We start from the raw sequence: 24642 nt of genomic DNA on the forward strand, positions 1-24642 counted from the left end.
GGCTGCAGCCAGCCCGGGGGGCGTTTCCCCGCCCACCCGCCTCGCCCGCGGTGCGTGGTCGCTATTGGGCACCGCGCTCGGGGCGGTGCGGCCGCCATTGGCCGCGCTCATGCCGTTCAGCGGCCGCTGCCTTCCGGGTTCGGCAGGAGGAGCGGGGCCGCCGCCGCCGCAGCATGAGGCGGGTCACGCTGTTCGTTAACGGCAGCCCCCGGAACGGGAAGGTGAGGGGCGGGAGGGGAAGGGGGTCCCGCCCGCTTCCTGCGTGGTTCCCTTCTCCCTTCCCTTCAGGCGCCGGTGCCCGTGGCGGGACCCCCGCGCCGTGAGGAAAGGCCCTCAGCCGCCCCCTCAGGGTCGGCCTGAAGGGCCCCGCGGCCTGCGGGTGCTGGCCCTGGGAACCCCGGCTCCTGCCCGCCTGAGGGGATCGGGGGCCGCCGCACCCCTGGGGCCGCGGTTGAAGCCACCGCCGGGTCTCTCACGGTGGTGGTGCGGGTCCCGCCACGCCCGTCCTGGGGAAGGGTGGGAAGCGATCGGGAATGGTGACCGTCCCCGAAGTGTCACTGTTGGAAGCAGAAGGAAAAATGACTTTTCTTCACTGTGTAATGTGTTAAGTGCGCGGATGGCTCAGCTCCCGCTTTTACACGGCTTCCTTACAGAAACCTGGAATGGTTTGGGTCGGAAAGGACCTTGAGATCGTCTAGTTCCAACCCCCAAATGAGGTGCAGTAATGTGCCCACATTAAAGCCTCCTTTGCTTCTGAGATTCTGATTATTATATGATATGACACAAGGATATTGAAAACTAGACTTTCCATTTCTTATTACGGGCTTTTGCTTGCTGCCCTTGCAGCCTGTCATTTCAGATAGTGCAGGATGTCCTACCTTTCTGGGTGGTTTTATGTATGTCTGGTAAATGTGAGAGTTCCGTTCGATATACTGCAATATATTCTTCCTCAAACAAAAGTTACTACGTCAGACCCTAAGGAAAGTCTTCATCTTACAGGATGTCAGGCCTCTGCCACGTCAAACTAACGCTGGTGGAGAGCCAGCAAATAATCCTGCTTAAACTCTCTGGGTGTTTAAAACCTATGAAGTATTGCCTCAAGAGGGAAAATAGTGATGTTTCTAGGCACAACCAGCACGGGAAAAGGCCCTGTGGTTCTACTAAATGCTACCTATAGTCTCTAGTTCTTCCCATCCATGTCTGGAGTGAAGATAGTTAATGGGACTGTAGTTTAACCTTTGGTTTTAGAGAGGGAAATAAATTCTGGAGGGGCTTAGAGCAAATAGTAGTATTTCTTCAGAGAAATAAATAACTGAATCATAATACAGTACCAAGGCTCATTCCCTCACTGCCTCCTCAAGTACCTTGACTTGGGGTCACAGATGTGCAGGTCACCCTGTTTTAAGCCAGGTTTGCTTCTAACATCAAAGTTGGTCTGGGTGCTTCCTTTTAATAGTAAAGATCTGTACGTGATCTCCCTCCCTCTGTAAGAAGGTGTTGATAACCTGGTAACCAGTCTGAACTGACAGAAGCCATACGAACACAGAGCCTGCAGCTACTTCTCTCTCCCACAGGTTGTGGCTGTGTATGGGACTTTATCAGATTTGCTGTCTGTGGCTAGTAATAAGCTTGGAATAAAAGCGACCAGTGTTTACAATGGAAAAGGTGGACTCATTGATGATATCGCTTTGATTAGGTAAGGCTTAGCCAATGGAAATCAAATCACAGGTATGGATTAAGAGACTCACTGGCCTACTAATCCTCTGACCTTGATCAATAACCAGTGCTTTCCTTAAAAACAGACAGTATCATTCCCAGGCAGTATGCCTCAAGGAAAAATAATACTGTCTTTTGAACTTCAAAGCATTTCTATCTTGATGAATCAGAACTTGATACTGATTGAAGCTGCATTTTATACCTTTTAGCATCCTCCTGTGTTGATTCACGGTGTGCTGTATGTACCAGGAAAATCCCAGTGTTCTAGTCTGCACTTGGATGAGGGTTTCCCAAAAAGGAGGCAAACTCCAGCATTGCTTGGGCTTTGTAGAATAAATACTCCCAGAGTGGGGAGAAAAGAAACTCTTTTGTAAAACCGAACTGGTTGAGTAACAGAAATGATGCCTACCTGGTTGGTTCAGGTAACATCTCCAGTAACGTCAGTCACATTACAATCCACTAGAACCTGCAAAAGAGAGATGGAAATGAGATACTGAAGCTCTAAATAATGGCAACTGATTATCATTGACCTGAAACAAATCAGGAGGGGTTCCCACTGTGAAGGAAATGAAGAAGAAATGATGATTAATCTTATTTTTCCTCTTCCTCTCTCAGGGATGATGATGTTCTGTTTGTCTGTGAAGGGGAACCGTTCATTGGTAAGTCTCTAATTCTTATTCTCTTAACCTTTTGTTTAATGGAAAGAGGCTTTGTTTTGCTTGAATGTAAATCTGAAAGTTTATTTTCTGGTGTTTTCTTACCGTATGGAGCATTCAGAAATGAAACCATTTTTCTAAGAATGACTTTCTTCTCCGTGTAGATCCTCAGACTGATGGGAGACCTCATGAAGGACTGACAGGGTCCCACACGGACTGGTTAACACTCAATGTTGGAGGCCGATACTTCACCACTACACGGTAAAAGTGCAGCTCGTTGGGTTTGTTCTTAAAGGACTTGAGTTCAGTGAATAGGTTATAACAGTTGGTGAGGCTTCAGGTGCTTTTGCAAAAGAGCTAGAAAATAACTGCATGGAGTTGGAGGTCTTTGACTTCTGACGCTTTCTCTGGTTTTTGTATTTAGTTTTACACATGAAGTAAAACTGGTGAAAAGCCTGAACAGGCCTGGATTTATCCGTGGAATATTTCAGTTACCCAAGTGCTTTGTATTTAAAATATGATACGTCGGGTCAGAAACGTATTTTGCTATCCCACTATATGAGTTAGCAGCATGGTAGCTGTTGGAATGTGTAGCACACACCAGCATTGCCTTCAAGCTGTCAAGGGCAGAAAAGACACACGAACCCCCAAGTTTGTCTTGTGAGCAAAACATTCACTCAAATTGTGCTGCCTTTGTTTTCTAGGAGCACTTTGGTTAACAAAGAACCTGACAGTATGTTGGCCCACATGTTTAAAGATAAAGGTTAGTATATTGAAATAAGCTTTATTTGTTAAGGAACAAATTAGCAAAGCAGGCCAAAGGCACTGTCAAGTTGAGACTCTTGTTCATCATTTAAAATATCAAAAGTATGTTGAAGTATCGTAGCAAAACATATAATCTTTTTCAAATGATTATTTCTCCATTGCCCATGGAGCTTATCTCCCAAACTGAAAATACAGTTTCCATCCATAGTTAATATTTTGGGGTCTTTGATTTTAAGTTTTCATCTTATTGTTGCATCTTGCTCACTTTTGTCAATGAAATCAATGAGCAAACACTGCACAAGAGCCTTTAGGAAATGGGGACAGACTAAAATCTTAATTCTGCTTTGATCTGAGCAAAAATTCTAATGTATGTGATAAAACATTTTAGTTCTTTATAGCAGGAGGAGCAAGTTCATTTTAAGGTGATTTGCCCCCTCACACTCCTCTCTTCCTTCCTATTCTCTAAGAAACACCCTTTCAAGTGGAATGTTTCATAATCCAGTCCCCTTTGGTAATACAGTTCTGAAACTGAAGCAAATGCTCTTCTATTACTACATCAAATTTAATTATATATATGTTGTGGAAACAGATGCTTGGGGAAATAAGCAAGATCATAGAGGAGCATTCCTAATTGACCGCAGTCCAGAGTATTTTGAGCCAATTTTGAACTATTTGCGTCACGGACAGCTCATTGTAAATGATGGCATTAATTTGCTAGGTAGGTATTACCTGTATGACATCTCCTAAATTATTACTCTTTGGAAGTTAAACTTTGCCCTCAGGTAAAGGTGGTAAAATGAGTGGGACTTTTGTATGTTCATCTAAGTGTCTGGGATATTTCTTTGGTGGATTTATTCTCAAGCATTGCAATTCCTCATGCTTGGTTTAATGAAGATAGACTGCTGAAACTGATTTCTCTTGAGAACACGAAAAATTCTCCCCAATGGATTAATACCTGGCTGTAATTCTGGATTTGATGTCTTTAACCTATTACTGGTATTGGAAAAATCCTTTCTGAGTTATTTTTTCCTTTTAGCTGCAAGCAAGCTCACTTTTCCTCTGTCCAGTTCCATCTATTGTAATGTATTGGTTGTCAGTGTGATGAGTTTATGCTTTTCTTCGAGACTCCTTAAACTTCAAGTGATCTATTTATTCCTCTTTGTTAGCGTAGCTAAAATGTGTAAAAGGTGTTACAAGTAGGGAAAGTCAGTTGAATGGATGCTTCTCCACCAGTAAAGATGGATTAACCCAAACTTTTTGGCATGTTCTTAGTGTGGCTTTCTCCAGTGAGGGAAGAAGAGTGCTCTTTTGTTTAACACCTCCCTGTGCATAACAAATGCTGCTTTGTTTTGGTAGGTGTGTTGGAAGAAGCCAGGTTTTTTGGTATCGATTCACTAATTGAACATCTAGAAATAGCTATTAAGGTAATTTGTTTCCTTTAATACACAACTGCACATGCCCTGTCCTTCCAGGCAATATATAATGTTAGTCCTATCTATATTAGCTTTTAAACAACTCTCTCAACAGAATTCACAGCCAGCTGAGGATCATTCTCCTATATCTCGCAAGGAGTTTGTCCGATTCTTGCTGGCAACCCCAACCAAGTCCGAGCTGCGCTGTCAGGTGGGAAGATGCAGACTCTGTCTTGCTCTGTGGTGTTGATGTTCGGTGGGGAAATATCCTGCAGCATCATTCTGGGGTTGCTTGTTTTGTCCTTAGGGTCTCAATTTCAGTGGAGCAGATCTCTCACGTCTTGATCTTCGATACATCAACTTCAAGATGGCAAACCTGAGCCGGTGCAACCTGGCGCACGCCAACCTGTGCTGTGCCAATCTTGAGAGAGCTGACCTCTCCGGATCAGTGCTTGATGTAAGAGCTGCTGTGTCTTGGAAAGTCCAGGCTGTCCTTTACTTTAAGGGAAGAGGAATTGGAGCAAGCAGATAAGTGTAAAACATGTAGTTCTTCAGTATTTTCTAAGTTAGATCACAAGCTTTTTGATGCTCTTAGGTAAAAAAGGGGGAAAAAGGGCACTGAGTGATAACTATCTACCTTCTTGATGATAGAGAAGTAATTGTATAGCAAGTTCTTGCACTTCCTCACAATAACAAGGCAGTTGTGCTTTAATAGGATTCACTTACAAAACAGAAATGAAAACTCTTCTCTGCTCATTCTTGGTACTGTTCATCTTTGAGCTTTTACCAATCTCACTGACGTGTCTCTCTACCAGTGTGCAAACCTTCAAGGGGTGAAAATGCTGTGTTCCAATGCAGAAGGAGCATCTCTAAAAGGGTGCAATTTTGAAGATCCATCAGGCCTTAAAGCTAATTTGGAAGGTAAGGAGGTTTTGTGGAAACTGAACCACGTGTTTGTGAAGCTACATGGCATGTGAAAGGCTGGCTCTGGTTTGTACAAACAATGTCTTCACAAAACAAGTCCACAAATACAGGAGTGTGTGACCACATAATCATTAAATTCCAAGTTCTACCTTGATCTCTATCAATTTACATGGTTCTGAGGAAGCCGTGTTCTGGAGCTGCTGCTATTCTGACTGTTTCTCCTCATAAAACTATTCTTTGTGTGTTTTAGGTGCCAACCTGAAAGGTGTGGACATGGAAGGCAGTCAAATGACAGGAATTAATCTAAGAGTTGCAACGCTGAAAAATGCAAAACTAAAAAACTGTAATCTTAGAGGAGCAACTTTGGCAGGAACTGATCTGGAAGTGAGTTATGATTCGTTAATACACTAAGCAGTCAACTGATAAAATTGGGGCGATTGCTGGCTTTTGGCTGAGTTCTCCAGCTTCAAACCAGTTAGAGTGAACCAGTCTTTTTTCAGGCTTAGTGAGCTATAGATGATGTAAGCAATCTCATTCTAGCCTCACTTTGTCAGGTGAGTCTAATGTCTTGGATTTGCCAGCACCCCAAAGCCACAGGAATGGCTTGTCTCATCTCAAAAGTGATGCATGGAAACATTGCTAAACTTAACTCATAGCGTGCAATCATGCCATCACTGAAGAACTCAGAGAGAAACTCAGTTGCTTAGGTTTGTGGGGGACTTTGTTGATCCTGAGCCACCATTTGTAAACTAGTGATAGAATCTTACCTGACTGGTGGTGTGCGATACACTGCTGTCACAGTTAGAAAGACAAACTAGCTGACTCTACAAGCTGTGTACGTGGCTGTTCTTCCTCAAGTCCTAGAGAAGTCTTCAGAGTAACGTTTGGTGGGACTGCAGGAGGCAGCTTCTCCCTGGTGGTGTTCAGCAAGCATTAGTAACGCCTGGAAGAGAATTTGATACGAAGAGTTTAAGTCTTAACAGCATTAAAAATATCCCAGCTGCTGCTGTGGGAAGGTGCTTGTCACAAGAAGTAAATGAAACTCTAAACCTGAGAGATGGACGAGAAGCGTACACTGAAGCGTTTGGAGGTAGATGTGGTTTCTGTGGAAATGTGAAGTTTTGAACTAAGTTGTGGGTATATTCAATTAACACTGATTTTCCTTCTACCCTTTAGAACTGTGATCTATCAGGTTGTGATCTACAAGAAGCTAACTTGAGGGGATCTAATGTAAAAGGAGCTATCTTTGAAGAGATGCTGACACCTTTGCACATGTCTCAGAGCGTCAGATAGGGAAGAGAATATGCTGAAGAGGAAGGAATCAAAACCTCTGTTGTGACTTTCTTCACCTCCTCCCCTTATTAATTTAGAAGTGATGATTATTAGACAACTTACATTTGCAGTAGTGCCTAAGTAAACTCTTCTTTGATCACATTTGGGGGAGGGAGGGTTTGTTTAAAAGATAGAAACAGAAAGTGTCTGTTTCTACCTTTATGAACAGAGTGAGGAAATGGGCTGGTTTGGGGGGGAGAGTTGAATAGATTCATTGTTTAGCATTGCCTCACTTTGGAATGCATTTTAATTTATAAAGCACAATATATGCAATTCTATTTATTAAATCTGTAGCTGCAATATGAATAGAAAATGTTATTCATGTATAGTAGCAACAAAGTTCAGGTTTACAGTTAGGCTAGTGTATTTACAGTTAGTTTCTTCATTCATGCAGTGTGTTAAATGACACATGTGGTTTAGACAATGTCCACAGGATGTTTTCAGGTACTCCTCTGGAGTGAAAACAGTAGCTAACTGTCATCACTGTCATATTGCCTTGTAGTAGTTTGAATGCAGGTATAGAACAGCTTTATCATCTTCTAAACTGTGCAGGGGAAGCTGCTTCCACTGCAGGGATCTGCCTACGCAGCAACTTAAACACCCCCTGCTCAGAAATTGGATGTCTTCTTTAATCCTTTCCGAATTAGTGTGAAATTGCACTATCAATCACAGCTGGTAAGAAGAATTCTCTCGCTTTCAGATGTCCTCACCACTGCAAAGTGGAGTACCTGTAGAGTTTTCATTCTTTGTGGGGAATTAAATGTACATAGGCAAATACAATACTGTCACCAAAGTAGAGACAAGCATTTGCTCCATCCTCCATTGTTACTCCCATATATGAATATATAGCACCAGTTTCCCCTTAATGTACTATGCAAATACTCCTGTACACTGAATCCTTGAAAGCATGGGCATAACCCTCTTCCCAGCCAGATCTTAGTGTTCCACTTCGGGCCTGCTTAAAGCGGCTTTAAAAGCATCTTGTGTAGGGCACGGTACCCTTTCCACAACTGCTTTACCTGTGAGCAAATAGGGAACTGTGTGACTTCTGCAGTGCAGAAAGCCTCACAGCATCTCTTTAAGTGGTGGTGCACTTCATTCAAGCTGTTTCCCCTGTAGTGTCAATCTAGTTCTCATCTAACACATTTATTTTATACACAATCAAAAAGCACATGAAGAAACTATACCAAAAAGAAGAAGGTGCATCAAGAACTCTTACCTCAGATGCTTACTTAAAACACCCCAAAGTTAAAACTAACCTTGAATCTAAGCAAATACAGCTACTACTGGGAGTTAAGAACCAATGTGTCCTAAAACTTACAGAATGTGACACTGTTGGCAGTAGCTTGTCACTTTGGTGGGTTGTCTTTTACTTGCAGTGCATATTTCCTGTCCTCTGAGCAGAATTCTTCTTGTCTCAGTAGTTGTTGTGAAAATGCTGCTTTGCCATTGATCTAGAAAGATTAGTTCAGGACCAGCATATGATTTGTTGGGCGGGGGGAATTGCTGGATTCTCCCTTATTTTCAAGTTGGGTTGACTCAGGCATATGACTTGAACTTCTGGGACTCAAAATCCCAGTGTTCTGTGGGTCAGAATTGGGATTTTCCATCCTTAAGATTCCCAGGCCTCTTGATCTGGCTCCAGGACAGCACCAAATCCTTGGTGAAATACAACTATAGATTCAAGAGGAATAGTTCAGCGTGATTTCGGAGTCCTTTCTCCCACCTCATCGCTTTCATCGAGAGTGATGTGTCTGTTGCAGTAGAAGAAGATTCCTAGGGCTAGAGAAATAAATGAATTATTTTTCTTTATCATATTTTGTAGTTAGCAGAAGTAAAATATTGTATGGGAAAAAAAAAATCTCTATTTTCATAATCACTGTGTATAAACTATATTTGAAGTTCCACTGATGCACTATGTTTGGAATAATCACAGCATGTGGCATCATTCATTCACAGCTGAATTGAAGGTACCTCTTTTGCTATGACAAAGCTGTACGAATAGCCCAGGGTGGCCTATTCAGAACGTGCAGGTTCCAGCCTAATTTAAATTGCATTAATAAAAGTGTGAAATCTAAAAGTGTCTGGGTTGTCTTCTTGTAAACTGGGAGTCATCCACACCTGAGCACACACTCTGTGAGCTGTCTGTGGCTTAGGTGTCTTTACTTCTGCACAGACAATTGGGGTTTTAACTTGTCATTCACCTGCAACGCTTCTCAGCTTTCCTTTGATCCCACCCTTCATATTTGGTTACTAAAATAGCTGGAGTCAGAATTTACACAGGTATGTGCACCATTTGGAACACTTGGAGATGATCCTCACACAGCCCCAGCAGCTCAACTTAACAGGGAAGTGCTAAAGCACAGAAAAGAACCCCGTCCTTGATTTTGGTCTGTAAAGTGCTCACTATATGGCACAACAGTACAAATGCAGCACATCTGTGTAAGTGCCTGCTGTAGAGCACCTCGAGAACAAAACTGGGGAAAATCCAGTCCTTTCTTCAGTTTCCCACCTCCAGGACACATCTTCAGGCTAGGAATGCTGCCAGAATCAGAGGGGTTTACTGCTTTCCATTGCACTGGTCCTTACAAGTATTGGTGGGCAAACAAAAGCAGCTGTAATGTGTTCTTTAACCTCCCAGCTCCTTTATGGAAGTTAACAGCTGTGGCTTAGAGTTTGAGAGATGTGCAGCAGCTCACTAACACCACAATTATGTGCCCTTCCTGCCACTCTTTGGTAGGTCAGCTCTGGAGCTAGAACAGAAACCTGTGGAGAAACACAGCTGTAGAAAGATGCTAAGGCCAGACCATCATTAGACCGAGTTGAAGCAGTGGGTTAATTAGAGGTGCAATTATTGGGCTAAGCAGCCCCCTTTTCTCTTTAAATGTCATCCCTCAGGATGAACAAATCTTCCATTTACATTGAAATAACCTTAATTTTGGGGAGGCTCATCAGGGAAGGAAGGAGTTACAGGAAAACCTCCCTTCTAAAGCCATGTGCCTACACAGGAGTAATGTTTCTCCTACTGAAAGCAACTATTTTCACAGCTTGATCAGTTTATCAGCTGAAGTTAAATGTTGGCCACTCTTGCCGTGAGTAGGAGGAGCATTAGAGCAGGAAGAATTACTCTTTGCTAGTCACTAAATCCTCCTGAAATTATTTACTTTTCAAATGACTTTGAATCCAGTAATGTCAAAGAGGTCACGGGAGCAGGAAGAGAGGATGTTTGAAGAACACTGAGCAAGAGAGGTTCAGGTCTGCATCAAACAATGCAGAGCAAGTAAAATAGCTGCCAGGTGGGTCAAAAAATACATTTCTGCAGGCAAAAGTGCTGAATTTAACTCCTGCCTGCAAACAGCTACCGAGTCCTTCATGCAGCTGCAGTGCAAACACTCTCAGACTGAAGAGCACACATCCTTAAACACACACACGAGACCTTGGAACAGTCTTCCAGTATCTAAAGGGGTGACAAGAAACCTGGAGAGGGGCTTTGGACAAGGGCCTGTAGGGACAGGCCAAGGGGAATGGCTTGAACCTGCCAGAGGGGAGACTGAGATGAGCTCTTAGGCAGAAGCTCTTCCCTATGAGGGTGCTGAGGCGCTGGCACAGGGTGCCCAGAGAAGCTGTGGCTGCCCCATCCCTGGCAGTGTTCAAGGCCAGGTTGGACACAGGGGCTTGGAGCACCCTGCTCCAGTGGAAGGGGTCCCTGCCTGTGGCAGGGGTTGGAGCTGGAGCAGCTCTGTGCACATGTACAAGCCCAGGCTCTCATTTAAGCACGAAAGAACTGTTTCCTTCAGGCCTGATACACAGGGACAGGCTAAGCTGAATTCCTCACCCATTTCAAGACCTCCTCAACAACTTCCAACTTCACCCAAAAACGTTTAGTTACAAATTAGAACTCACTGCAAGAAAAGCTGGTGCACTTTCCGTGGGGCAGCAGCAATCAGCTGGATTTGAATGGCAGCTTTACAGCCTCTTAAAGAAGGGCTGTTACTTTTATTGCTCTTCGAGAAACCAGCTGAATTTAATAGCTGCGCAGGGGTGTTCCAATTATGTGCTTTACTCCTGCTGCATCACAGCACTTTTAAGCACAAAATTGCAGCCTGGGAGGTAGAATTAGATAAAGTCACCTGCTGGGAAGGGTTTGGCCTTGGGATGATTGTGTATAAAACCTGAGAGGACAAGAACACTCACAGGGCGCTGTCAAACGGAGGAGAGTTGGAGTTCCTCTGCAACCTCTCTCAGCAAGCAGGTAACGTGAGTGAGAAGCGTGCCATGTTCCTTTCTTACCTGTTCAGTGCTTACAGATGCTTGTATTAGAAGAAACTTGCATTAGAAGGGACTACAAATAGCACTTTTTAAGGAGCAGGGATAATAGAACAGAAGCTGGCTAAACTTAACGCATCTGTCCAACCTCCACAGGGACTTCCATGGAAACTTTGAGGTCCAGACATTCTGGAAGCTCTCAAAGGGGGATCAAAAATCCTAATGTAGATCCTCATCCAGATTTTTCAGCTATTAAATCTCTTTATAAGGAGCTAATCCACACTTGGAGAGGCTCAAAATCCAGCTCTCACATCAGCACAATGCCACTGGGGTGCAGAGAGCCAGAACTGCAGCATCTCCCTAATTCTGTAAGATCAAAATGGAGCTGTGATGTTGTTATGTTCAGAAAGACGTTGTGTTCTCTCACAGGATGGAGAAGTCCAGGAAGATCTCTGTCTGCATCCTCCTGCTTGTCCTGTCTGTGGAAATCTGCTCGGCTCAACACTGGTCTTATGGCCTGCAACCAGGAGGAAAACGGAGCGCGGAAAACGTGATGGGATCATTTCAGGAGGTGGGCTCTAGACTGTAAAACACCCTCTGGCTTTAGCTATGATCCCTCATCTGTAAAAGATGCAAGCAAAGAAGAGGTGACATAGCTTCACTGTCTATATATCTATATATCATTATGTCTATATATCTATGTATCATTATGTCTATATATCATTGTGTCTATATATTTATCTATCTATACATACGTATATACACACACACTTTTTTAAAGTAGTAACTGGAAAGTAACTGTTAGGGTAAGATAACCTTTGCCAGCCTTACATGAAGATGGAGAGGCCTGGGCAGCCTGCTCCAAAGGAGAGATGATGTAGTCTGAATTCCAGGTTAAACCTGATTTCATCCTCTCCCTACATTTCAGCCAACCCTCTGATGGGCTGTTTTAGACAACATTCATCCACCGATGTGGCAGGGGGTGGCTGTTATATGGCAATGAATTAGAGGGTAAGCAGTTGGATGACAAAGCTGATGTGGAAGCTTCTGTCCCCCAGTGACTTTCCCATCCTTTCTAGTACTTCCTATGTAGTCCCTTGTAACGGTAGTCCCAGCATCCTGATTTTAAGCTGGCTCCTGGGAAAGAGGTGAATGGAAGTTGTGCAGGGGAACAGTTTCCTCATCATCTGTACCAGGGCAGTGTTGCTTTAGCAGAACCAAACCCCCTTTCTCAAGGGCTCCGTCATTTCCCACTCCAGATTGCAAGTGACATGGAGAAAATCGGGGAAGTGCAAAGGACGGAATGCCCAGGCTCGTACCAGCGTTCCAGGCTCAGTGCTCTGAAGGAAGCCGTGGTGAGTAATGAATGTAACTTTATCCCTATGGAAAAATTAGGGGATGGGTGCAGGCTGGGAATGTACATGGAGCGAAGAGAAAAAAGGCTGGTGGAGGAAGAGGAAGAGGCATTAAGTCCAGTTCACATGTGGCAATCCTGGCTCTGCCCCAGTGTCTGCATCATCCTCAAGTACCTCAGTCCTAGGACAGGGCTACGTTATCCTTATGCTCCGGTGTAGCAATGTCATTACCCACTAAATCAAAACCAAGTCAAACACATTCCACCTTAACATAAATCTATGCAGCATTCACAGATGCTTAACTTCAAAAGGCACTCTTTGCCAGCTGAAGGATCAAGCCATATGGAAGCTGCTGCTCCCAAGGTCCCTAGGCTGGGAAATGGATTTTCCATTAGATGCTCTAATGCCATGACAGCAGAGACTTTGCATCCAAACTAACTGCCATGGAAAGAATACTCTCAAGCAAAAATGTGCTCTTTAATTAATACAGCAACACCTTGATGGGGCCAGATGGGCACCACTTCCTGGGAAGTGTCTCTGAGCTGTCCTAGAAGTTGAAACTCTCAATCTGTACTTCACTTGTGAAGCCAAGAGCAGAAGCTTAAAGTACGCACTGCAGCTTTCACCGAGGAACCTGGCCCGAATGAAGGCTCATGAATTGAGTACCAGTGCTGCAGGCAGGGCACAGCCAGGCTGCCACTGAATTTTCATGCAGGAACTACCTAAACTACCCAAAAATGAAGTATTTTTTAGGTCATCTTTAATCCTATTTGTCCTGAACATAAAATGGAACATATAGGTTGGACACAGGGGCTCGGAGCAAGCTGCTCTAGTGGAAGGTGTCCCTGCGTGGCAGGGGTTGGAACTGGGTGAGCTTTAAGGTCCCTTCCAACCCAAACCATTATCAGATTCTTCCAACTTAGTTCTTGGGCTTGCTCAGAAACTGCTGCTGATCTTGCACATCAGTACAAAAGCTCCTAAACCCCAGCATCAAACCCTTAGGTTGCATGTTTTATTCCTGTAGCACAGCCTGAACTATGTGGCCTTCTTATTTCTAGCTGTTTAATGACACTGAAAACAAAGTCAAGCTTTTCCCAGATGCAGCTTTTCCGATGTAACACATTCCTGGAGTTGCTACAGGAATCTTGTGCAATGAAAGGGGAGGTGTCTGGAAATGGTCCACCCTGTGGAAAAACGATTCCAGTTATCTTCATCATTTCCTGGAGAAGCTGGTAGTGAGCACAAACAAGAATACACCTAGCTAAGGCACATCAGGGCAAACCAGAACGTGTTCAGCCAGGGCATCCATCCAAAACACCTCAGGCTTCTGACTCTGGGGCAAGAACATACAGAAATAAACAGATAGGAGACCAGATCCATCAGGATGTGACACAGGAACACAGCTTCCATTCAAACAGCACTAAGCTACACAGAGACTGGTAACAGGGCAACTGTGCCACTCTGTAATGACCCTGTGATGCTTTTGCTTTCTTGTCTCTGCTCTCTTGGCCAGCTGCTTCAGCTCACAGAGACATTGCTCTGTTCAAGTTCATGCTGCTTGCCCTGAACTGCTGTCAATGTGTGGTGCTGAACAGCTGCTGGGTTACACTCCAAGAATCGCTGCGGTGCTGGACCCACCAACAGATGTAAAGTTGGTCATGCACTTTGGGATGAAAAGGGCCATTATAAGTGCCAGCTACATTATACCGGATGATCAGATCCCAGGGCAGGTGGCAGAGGGATCATGTCGGGTCAGATTTATGTCATTCTCATCCTCCTCCCATGTAGACCATGAGCATTTGAGCATCTGACCAAGCCTTAAAATTCCATTATCAAAGTTATTTCTTCTCTTTAAAAGAAGTATATGATGTGTGTGTCTACAGGAAAGTCTGATGGAAGAAGCCAGACGAAAGAAGCCGTAACCCATGAAGCCAAAGGGAACAACAGACCCAGAATAAAATGTCAAAGCTATCAAAAACCCCCTCAATTCTCTTCAAATGGACTCTGCTCAGATTGCTGTATGTGAATAAATCCTCTGCAGTTGCACGTAAATAGTAGGAGATAATTGTTGTGTTGATTACCAGCTTGCATGTAAAAGAGAACATGTTCCAGTCCAGTGGTGGGGACTCAGCAGCAGAGGGTCTGCTTTGTGTCCTGCAATGAGAACTTGGACATAACAGCTTTTGTTTCCCATATGCAGACAATGCCTGGCCAAGGGCTGTGTCTGATCTCACTGGTCTCTGGATAAAACACTCATACAACATTAAAAACCAAGACTAAACTTACAGTTGGGATGTAATTCCACTCGCGCTTCTGTACTCCTTGCATGGAAGACCTTTGTATGCTCTTTTTTTACGGGTTCACTCATAAAAACTACATTTATTTTAAAAAGGTATTTACAAACTTTACAACAGTTAATACATTTTAAAAAGCACGAGAATTTATACACCTTGCTTTACAGACTTAGTGAATCAGATGTCATTTACCCAGAGAGATGCAGACTCCCTTTCCAAGGCTTAGCTCCTGCTCTTTCTTCAGAGCCAGTTTAAAAGCTGCATTTTTTGCTGATTCAACTGCAAAGAACTAAAAGAAAGAGGAGAAAGAAAAAGGTCTTTGCAGTCTGCAGAGGTGCACTTTGTAACTAAACCATCACACCCAGGATCTCAAACCACTCACAAAATACTGTTACACAACATCCATATCCTCCTGAATTCAAGATGAACGAGTCCCAAGGTTTATCATGTCATTAAACCTTTGTAACAGCAACACTGAAAAACAACATCAATTAATACCATGCATGTTGGGGCTGAATTTCAGAGCTGCTGAGGATTTACACCTCTGCTTAAGAAAACAGACAACTGCAGACCACGCATGTGAAAACCAGGTTTGAAGTATGCAGTCAGGCATGTCCAGAGGTTCAGACAGCCTTAACTCAGGACAGTCAGACCAATACAGCATCAACAGATGCTTTTCACCTTTTATTAAGCTCCTCTATACTTCTTTGTGTACTCTCTGTAGTGCCACAAACTCCTAAAGACGCTTTCATGTTAACAGGAGCAGAGCCAGGTGAACCTCCTGTGCCTTTGAATGAAATCACATTATTCCTTTTCTTTTTCTTTCCCATGTAGTCCTAGGAAAAGCTCACCCTGATCCCCTAGATAATTTGGTCTGCGACAGTAAATATCAAATAGAGAAGGTTTTTAATTACAAGAATTAAAAGAAGGCAGCAGTATTGGGTCAGGAATGCTTTCACCATAAAAAAGCTTACAGTTAAATTACAGACATCTTAAACTTACTATTTCCATTTACACTTACAAAAATAAATAAGGAGAGAAAATCTGAGCCATCATCACTCCAAGTCTAACTCACTGTTCGTGTGTGGAGCACACACTGGGCTGCACAGTGTGAGAGTCGTTAGATGCAGGTTCTCCAAACCCACTGCATAGACATGATGGTGCTTTCTGCCACTGCAGATCACAGAGCTGTTCTCACTGGAATCGGTGTCCTTTCCTAATCCAATAATCCACTGCAATGGAAAGCTGTCTGTTTCCCTCCTCCCTGATGGGGATTAGAGCCTGTATCATTTTTAAAGGAATTTATCACAGCATGACAAGTTTTAATTAAAAGCTCCAGAAAACAAGTGTTGAGCATATTTCTCCAAAGCAAACCAAAATCCTCTAAGACTTGACATGTAACACTAGCTTTGAAGAGCACAGCTATGAAATGAGATTAGAGTTTGTCTTCTCTGCAGACTCGATATTTAACTTGGACGTTTGTTTAATTCAAAAGCCATGAATTGGATAGAAACGCTGCTGTTTGCTTTCACTTCTGGGGTGCAGAGATGACAATGTTAATGTTCTACTCCCATTTCTAGCCCTCCAGTTTAGAAGGCAGTAGATGACACTTCCAAAAGCACCTAATGAACGTGGAAGATGGTTCTGATTTTGAAAACGAAGTAGTGAGACCTTAAATTGACTCTGAAAGTTAAATCTCAGCCTTTAAGCCAGGGAAGTACCATAGCAAAGAGCAGAACACTTAAATCACAGTGGTCTGGTGGGATCTCTCCTAAGAGCGGGCACTTTATTTCACTTAATGAAAATGAGCCAGGCCCCATCCTTATTCACACACTTAAATGCCCAACTGCCTTTAAGAATCTGACACTTAGAAGACAATGCTCTTTCCTGAAACTGGCACAAAGCCCCAAAGCATCAATACAGAAAGTCCTTCTCGTACCTCTAAGCAGACTGTGCTGACTTGTATCAGCTAAGAACAGATCTCCTCACACACCACAAGGTGAATACTACACCTGTCAAAATGGAACACCTATTTGTGAGTTAGTTTCCCAAAGGCAAGAAGGGGAAACACAGAGAGTTTACAGCACTTCAGACTGGGGAACAGAACTAATGCTAAGGAAGGAAAAATCCCCCAACCTTAAACCCCTTTCTGGCAGATTCGCCAAAGAAATGCCCTAAATATCCCAGGAAGGAAACTCTTGCTCTGTGCTCTTCAGGCATCAGCTGTTCCTTTCCTTCCAGTTAGGGTGATGCCTCAGTTACAATGGTCTCCAACTGGCCAGATGATAAAGGCAGCAAGGAGAAATGCCTGAGCTGTGTGGACAAGCACACCAAGGCCGAGTTTAAGGAACCTGCCAGGTGAGGCAATGGATTGCAAGGCAGAGCACACAGGAAGGTAACACCTTCACCGCTTTTTAAGGAGTGGCTCTATAGTAAAAGCCAAAGACCAAAATACAAATGAAAGGCCTGTTCATAATCTATAAAACTGCAAAAGAACACCCGAAATAGCGAGAACCAAAGAGCATTATGGAAAGGGTCACTGAAGATCAGCTGCACAGCTCCTCCCAAGGTCAGACTTCCTCCAGTGAGGTTTTTCTGCATGGACTAGTTCCCTCCTCCAGGGAAAGAACCCAATGTATGAGTTAAAGTGATTAAAGCAGATCAAAAGAGTAGAGAAATAAGACTCAAAAGTCACTTGGAACCAGAATCCCCACAGGTGACAGCTAGCTTGTTTCCCCACAACTGACAAACCCTTAGCTGAGATTCCTACACAGAGTCCTTTGTTTCTGCTGGCTTACCACAGGAGTTAAAAGTCAATCTGATCTGAAAGAGAAATGCACCCAAGGCTGAGGTAACAGGCAGATGCAGAATGGGGGAAGGCACTGAATTAACAAGAGATGGAGTTAATGCCCACTTTGCTACAATTCAGACCACATCCTGATGTTCTGCCTCAAGCAAAAAACAAGAAGTTCTTGTTCAAGTGAAGAGTTTCAGAGGACCTGAACCTTTCGTTCATGTGTGCAGCAGAAGGAAGACAGTGGTTACAAGAGGAGGAAGTGGACAAACAATGAAAGACAAGAAAACCGTGTGGTTTTCAAGTCAAGCAGCACCTACATCCAAGAACATAATGTGGAGCTGACAAGTCTTACAATGCACCAGAGAGGGGGGGGAACCACGGTCAAGTTGTCCAGGAAGGTTTCCAAGATGTCCCCTGAGAAGGCAACAACGCAGAAGGCAGTTGTACGTGTGCTAAAGCAACAACAGGGCTGCAGATGTGCGTGATGCGACTGCAACTTCCAAATGGCTCCAACCTGTTCTGTGATGTGAATCCAATAGGATCCCTCCACGGGAGCAATCTGTTCCACAGGGCCCTGCAGGCACCAAAGCAAATGCAGCTTCTGAGGTTTCTTTAACAGGAGCCATACTGAAGTCAAAGGAATGTGTAAGAACAAAAGAAAGGGCTACTTCAGTCTGAACAAAAACCACCCTGGGGTTGCTTTGGTTTTGTTTCTCCCTGAATAGAGCAGAACTGCACTGGAAGGCAGTTTGAAACTGAATTGTCTTCTGGCTTCCCATCTCAGGGCTGCAGCACAGAGCAAGTAGCCCTGAAAGGTGCAAAATGAGGAGTATTGATCACAAATGGTGATGTCCTGAAGTGGTGAATAGTTAATGCATCCCAGTGGCTGTTAAAAACCCAGATCAAGGGAGGCTGGAAAACAAAGTGCAAGAACTGCCACAAATGGGTGCGGGTTAAAAACCAGGATGAGAATTAGCTATGGTTTTGTGAATTTACCCAGCCAAAGTGAAGGTTACAGTAACTTTCAGACTTTGTTTCTGAGGTCAGGATGTACAGTTAGATCTGTGCACTCCATCCTCTCAGGTGCTGGTACCAGTACAGTGCTGGTCTCAGTGCAGCTTCTGTTCTTCTCACATATTCACTGGTGTGAGGCACCTTTTTGCACCCTATTGAAAAGCACCAGATGAAACATGCCACCAAGTCCCCAATGCAAGCACAAACCGGGCAGGTAACACAGTTCAGGGTGGAGTATCAACTGCTCTGTAGTGTGAAAACCAGAATCAACAGTGAAATTCTGACAAAGTACTGGTGAACCTAAACTCTCCATTGGGAATGAGCAACTGCCACTACCAAGAGCAGAGATGGTAGATGTATGTATTTAAGGTGAAGGCAGAATGTCTGCACTTCATCTTCAATACATATGATGACTAGCAGAAAAAAAAGACCTTATTGTGCTAACAAAGCTCAGGTCTCTGCCTGCAATCAAGAACCTTCAGAGACTGCACATCATACACCAGCACCTGACATCCCAGGAGCTGACATTTCACAACTCAGGGCTGGCTGTGATCTGTTTCACTTCACACAGATCCGGGCTGGGCTATGCCATAGGGACAGGAGGAGGGAAGCGCAGCTGTAAAGTGTAATGAACTTCTGTGAAAACACTGCAGGACACATACTGGTGTGGCTTACCTTGTTCCACACACTGGTGCAAATCACTACAGTGACAGACCTACACTAGGAATGAGCTGCTGAAATTGCATCAGGGAAAGAACTCGGGACAGACAAGACTAAGAGAAGGATTCCAGCAGGGTGACCTCTCCTGCTATGTGATTAGTGTCTCAGTACTGGAAAGGTAAACCAGAGATTAGGGAAGACAGTCACAATATCAGTTCCTTTTGGTATCTCCCAAAGCAAACTCCAAAGGGAGTGAATGGAACGGCAGGCGAGATCACTGGTGGGTTTGGGGCAGAGAGCCCCAGCACTGTCAGTAAAAAGAAAGCAGGCATTTCAGTCTGGGTGCTTGCTGTCGCGCTGGTGGGCGCTGATCCCCACTACAAGCCTTGCTCTGAAGAGACAACACTGGATTTCCTGGTTTTCGGGGGTGGAGGGGGAGGTTTGGCTTCACGTCTGCTGGGGAGCGGTGGAGCAACCTGAGAAGACAGAACAAAAACACACCTTAAAATGAACCATTGCCAGCAAGTTAAGGCATTCTGCTTTAGCAAACAAGAAATACCAAACGTCCTGTACTGCCTGATGCTTCTTCCAGGACCAAATCTTTGAATTCAGCCTCTCAGTACTATATGCTGTTGACCACAAGGGCAAACAAGGACAGAAGCCCAGGAGCTAATAGAAGAAGGTATGTTTCAGTTGCTAGAATACACTTTGGCTGCAGATAGACTTTAGCTGCTTCTGACCTGACTTCAAGTCAAAGCCATTTGTCCCTCTGTCCCACTCCTGTTTATCAGCAGAAAGGCAATCAAATCATTTCCCTTATGGTTTCAAAATTCACCTATGTTTATCTTGCTGGCTAGATGAATTGCACCAAGTAGGGGTCAGAAGGATGCAAAATGCTTCCAAATCAGAAAGGTACAAGGAACTGCACTAAATGGCAGCAAGTGAAGGTCTACTAAAGCAAGCCACAGCCTCCTGCCCAGCACAAGGGCTTGCAGGATGCTTCTTGTGCTTTGCTCTAGTGGTTCTTTCAAGGAAACCCTTCAGAAAACACTTTTACAATCTCTTTTTAGTGCCTCTGAATCCTCTTCATTGGGCTGCAAGCCAAGGTCAATGCTGCAAGCCAGAACATGTCAGTAATTAGCTTTCTTACAAGGCTCAAGGGAAAGAGGCTCTTTTATTAATCCTCTTGAACCAGTGACTTCCACAGCATCCCTCGAGCTGTCATAGTGCCACCATTCACACCACCTACAGCAGCTATATTGCCTCTTCTCATTCAATCCTGAGCAAATGAAGGGCAAAGTAGAAAGCCCTCCTATTTATCCCATGCTTCAAGGCTTTATGCCAGCGCTGTATCTCTCTCTAACAGAATTAAGTGATCAGCAGGTTTGCTGTCTTCCTGTGCTGTCAGAGCAATCATTCGTTACATTCTTTTTGGTCAAATTCCAGTTCATCTCACTAAAGTACTCCATAAATCCTCTTGGCAAGTTGGACTGGGGAAGACATCCAGCCCTTGCACAGTTACAAAAGGATGCTTTCTTTTGCTGTCCACTGGTAAGCAATTACAGCCTCCTTTTACGAGCACTAGTTCAGGGGCAGATGAAACCATTCTGACACAATGACCAGAGTACTTGAGCATGATGTATCTGCAGGCTGTTTGGAATCCCCTAGTATAAGAGAAACGTTAGTTTAGAGCATAAAAAAAGTGGCAATTTGATGTTCTTAGAAGTAAACCAACTTCATGAAGTGGAGAACAAGGCTGTGACTAAGATGGTGATATAATACAGACTGGTTTCAGTGACTAATACATGGACAAATTAGATTATTCTGAGCTGAGAACTCAACAGCAGACATTTATTGTTTCCGAACATGTGTGAACTCTTTTCCCTTCTCTTCCAGGACCGGATTACAGTGCTGGGCTACGCTGATCCTGGTTTTGAAACTTTTCAATCATTGTGCTTGTTTGTTTCCAATAGATCTTCCCCCCCCAGTCTGCCTAACCCAGGACAACACAACTCCCACTTGGAATCCAAAACCAAGGGATTGCATTTGACAGCAAAAAACCCTCTCCTCCTTTTGTGGTTTCAGGGAGTGAACCAGTCAACCGAGGAGACAAGTTTGAAGCAGCACCACCCTAGAAGCAGCTCGGAAAATTCCGCTGCTGTCTCTGTCTCAAAAGCTGTTTTCCAAAGAAATGTCAGCTCTCATTTCCTTACCTCCACAGAATTCCTAGGGTTGCTGTTCTCATAGGGCTTGCTCTTGGGCGGAGGGGGAGGTGGGGTGCTCTGTAAGCCAGCACTTGCCAGTCCATCAGCTTGCAAGGAGGGAAAACCTAGAAGCAGCAACAGTAATGAGAGGAGACATTCAAGTAGGTGGAAAAGGAACGGGACATGGGATTGGCCATGTAGAATTTTAAGCACAAGATATTAAATGAATCTCTCTTCTGGTCTGCTAACAGTTCTCTGCTTTAGCAGCTAAACCTGAATGGGTACGTCAGAGTAGAGGCACAGTTGGACCTCCGTTAAGTTCCAAATGCCCAGAAGAGTTCTGTCTTCATCCAGTGAATCTAAGCTTATGTGAAAAATGCATGCCTGAGAGAAAACTGAATCCATTATCACATCTGCAATGTTCAGTGGGGTTTCCTTTCAGCCTGGGCCTCAACCTGAGAATTCACTTTGATTTTAACTCCAATTGATGGAGCAGATAAGGACCAGACTTCAGAAGAATTCCTGCTACTGAAGGCAGTTAAAACCACTTGCTAAGTACAAGAGTGAGGTTTCAAATTCCTTTCACAGCTCTTTCTTCACACAGTATTCCTGCAGTTGTTCGTGTTTCTGGTTGTCTCCTCACTCCATCCCAGTCTGACATGTATTCTTTGGTTTTAATCCTCTCACAACAGTTCTAGGCTAGTTCAGTTCACATTCTACACTGGATTCTGAATTACATACACCTAGGAGGAAGGACAGTCAGGTCCTATGTATGAACTTCAAACAGAGCAGTAGAGTGAGAAAGGCAAGAGCAAGCAAGGAAGCTGTCAGTGGTGACACCACAGCTGTAATTTTACCTTAGCCATGTTGATCTGTTGTCTCAGAACAAACTACAGAGCTTGCTGCATGTGCAAGGAAGGGGAAATGCTCATTCTGCTAATGATAAACTCCATCTCTGTCAGGTGTCACATTTATCAGCCGAGCCTCCAAGCTGCAGAGCAGCTTCTCCTGAAACCTTCTGCCACGTGATGGGAGTTACTGTCCACGAATTACCAAAGCCTTCAGGGCTTGCTGAGAAAATCCTGCCACAGAACTATGAGAAACACCCTGCTGGATTGATGCAGTTCCACCCAGTGAATCCACAGGAGATACCCGTCTAGTATGGGCTGTAACCCCCTGACCTGATGCATCTACAAGCATCTACATTGATTGCATGTGATGTTCTCCTTGGGGTTTAATATACCTTCCCTCAAGTCAATACAGGAGGAAACAAGAAAGAAACTGGAAAAAGTGTTCTCTGGAGTTCATCTGATACACTGATTGCAACAAGTGATATGGAAGTCACAAGTACGATTGTAGGGCCTTTGATAGCACTGCCAAACCCTGTTATCTGACAAAAACGTCTGCAGATATTAGCAGCCCAGAGTCACTTTCTGTGAAGTACTTCAGAGCAGTTCCTCCCTCCCTCCCTCCCCAGTGAGGTTACCTCAGCAGATACACAGTAATTCCTACTATTGCCCTGAAATAACAGAACTTACTTTGGGTTCTTGGGGTTTTGGGAGTGATGGGTGGTGGGCTTCGAGGTGTTGATTGCTGGAGCGAGGAACCCTGAAGCAAAGTCAGTCTGTTGTCTCCTAATTGAAGACTCTTTGGCCTTTGTGCTTTTCCTGACATGCCCTGGTTGAAACAGAGAGTAAACAAACCCCTTAGAAGTCAGCAAGGTTGCTGCACACGCATGGGATAACCAGACCTGTCACAGAGGCATCAGCATGCTCCAGAAAAGCCATACGTAGACAGAAAGGTGCAGTCAGGTGAAACGTTAAGAGTGAAAGCACTGCACGAGCTGAGCCATGTCAAAAGGCATTCACTGTGCTCCTATGACACATCCAGTTCTCTGTGGGACCTTACTAACTGTGTAGCAATAGTAAACTGCTTTTAATGACCTTAGTGTATTAAATGAGAAGGGAAGATGTCAGGCTAAAGAACTGCTGCATTTGACCTGCAGTTCTGTAAACAGACTTGGAAGGGGTAAGTCTTTCCAAGAAGAAAACACGGATGAAATTTGGGCGCAAGTCAGGACCATTGGTATCATCCAGCTCCTTAGGGCTGTGAAACAAGACTAGTTTAGGTTTCAAAGAGCAAATCCCTTGTGTATGGGACTTGGGAGATATTGTTCCAGTTCCTTCCAGTGTCACACATGTCCTCTGTGCTCTTCATTCAAATAATGAGGTCATCTGAATACAGCCTCAGTGTCCCAGTGAACTGGTCGACACCATGGGCATTCTCCCAGATCTTTTCCCTCCAGTTTTACTTCATCAAGTGATCAGCAGCTGATACCACAGTTTGTGGGCTAAACCCATGGAATTCAAGGGCAGCTCTTGCAGAGGCAGAAGGCCAGGTCTCATGAACCACTAACATTTACAACCGCAGCCTTTCCTCTGGGGTTGAAAGCCTGTCAATACCAAATGACATGATTCTAGAACCACCTTCCCCCTTCTTAGAAATATTCTGCAGGCTCCAAGTGCTGGCAGCACCACTCAGATTTGATGAGAATTCCTGAATATATAAGCAGCATAACCTGTTCCTGCCAGATTCAGCCGAGGTCTTGGGAGAAAAGGCGAAATAGAAGAACCTGTGTTTCTCATTGTTTATGCAGCCTGTGTTAAGTCAAATCAGTATCACTGAATCACCAGATTAACTACTCAGATTCTCCCATGCTCTCTGACAGGGTAACATAGCCTTTGCATCAATCAGGATAATACTCCAAGGTCAAACAACTCTGCTTCTGGGCTGAAACTTACCCGTTTGTATTAGGTGTTCATTCTAAATCCCACTGTCAACCTTAATGCCAAACAGCCTCCACCACATTCCCCATTACAACACTCCTGTGGGGATACAGATTCTCTTGCAAATTATCTGCTCAAGGAGTAAACACTCCTGCCCTCCCGCAGGAGCTCTGCAGCAGAGTACGCACTGGAAGAACCAGTTTTTCCAAGTCCCAAGCTGGTGACCTAAGTACCAGACCTTCTTTATTCAACTCCCCAGCCTATCAAACCGATCTTCACTGATGACTACGTCTGATGAGTGCAGTGGTGCTGACTGACAGCAGCTGAACATCTGGTTTGACAGCTGGATTCTTCGAGTGGGCTCGCACTGTCTGCTTGCTCCAACAAAAACAGAACAATTCTACATGGGGCTGAGCGCATCAGAGAGTCCTCCACTCCTACAAGACTCGAGGGCACTGAGC

General features: G+C 44.3%; 2 protein-coding genes across 4 annotated transcripts in view; one reads left to right on the forward strand and one right to left on the reverse strand.

Moving 5' to 3' along the window:
- The first annotated feature begins 139 nt into the window (after window positions 1-139).
- KCTD9 (potassium channel tetramerization domain containing 9) lies at window positions 140-8840 on the forward strand. 3 transcript variants are annotated; one of them, XR_013958515.1, is made up of 12 exons: window positions 140-221; window positions 1575-1696; window positions 2332-2375; window positions 2537-2633; window positions 3077-3135; window positions 3727-3855; window positions 4494-4561; window positions 4665-4760; window positions 4857-5006; window positions 5365-5470; window positions 5724-6563; window positions 6650-6756. XR_013958515.1 is itself a non-coding variant. In XM_080634467.1 (12 exons), the coding sequence occupies exons 1-12, from the start codon at window positions 174-176 to the stop codon at window positions 6764-6766; spliced, it is 1170 nt and encodes a 389-aa protein (XP_080490593.1). In that variant the 5' UTR covers window positions 140-173; the 3' UTR covers window positions 6767-8840. The 3 variants fall into 3 exon arrangements, 2 of the variants coding, with proteins under 2 accessions (XP_080490593.1, XP_080490594.1); XM_080634467.1 differs by having other exon boundaries at window positions 5724-5857; window positions 6650-8840; XM_080634468.1 differs by lacking the exon at window positions 3727-3855 and having other exon boundaries at window positions 5724-5857; window positions 6650-8840.
- Window positions 8841-19568: 10728 nt separating this feature from the next.
- DOCK5 (dedicator of cytokinesis 5) overlaps window positions 19569-24642 on the reverse strand; it is a gene marked incomplete at both ends in the record, with an annotated part of 68875 nt that continues 63801 nt past the window's right edge. Inside the window, 3 exons of the mRNA XM_080634607.1 lie at window positions 19569-19667; window positions 21405-21520; window positions 22934-23072. Coding sequence (XP_080490733.1) covers window positions 19569-19667; window positions 21405-21520; window positions 22934-23072 — 354 coding nt within the window. The remainder of the gene's footprint in view (window positions 19668-21404; window positions 21521-22933; window positions 23073-24642) is intronic.

This window comes from Psittacula echo, assembly GCF_963264785.1.
Source record: "Psittacula echo genome assembly, chromosome: 25".
Classification (NCBI taxonomy): Eukaryota; Metazoa; Chordata; class Aves; order Psittaciformes; family Psittacidae; genus Psittacula; species Psittacula echo.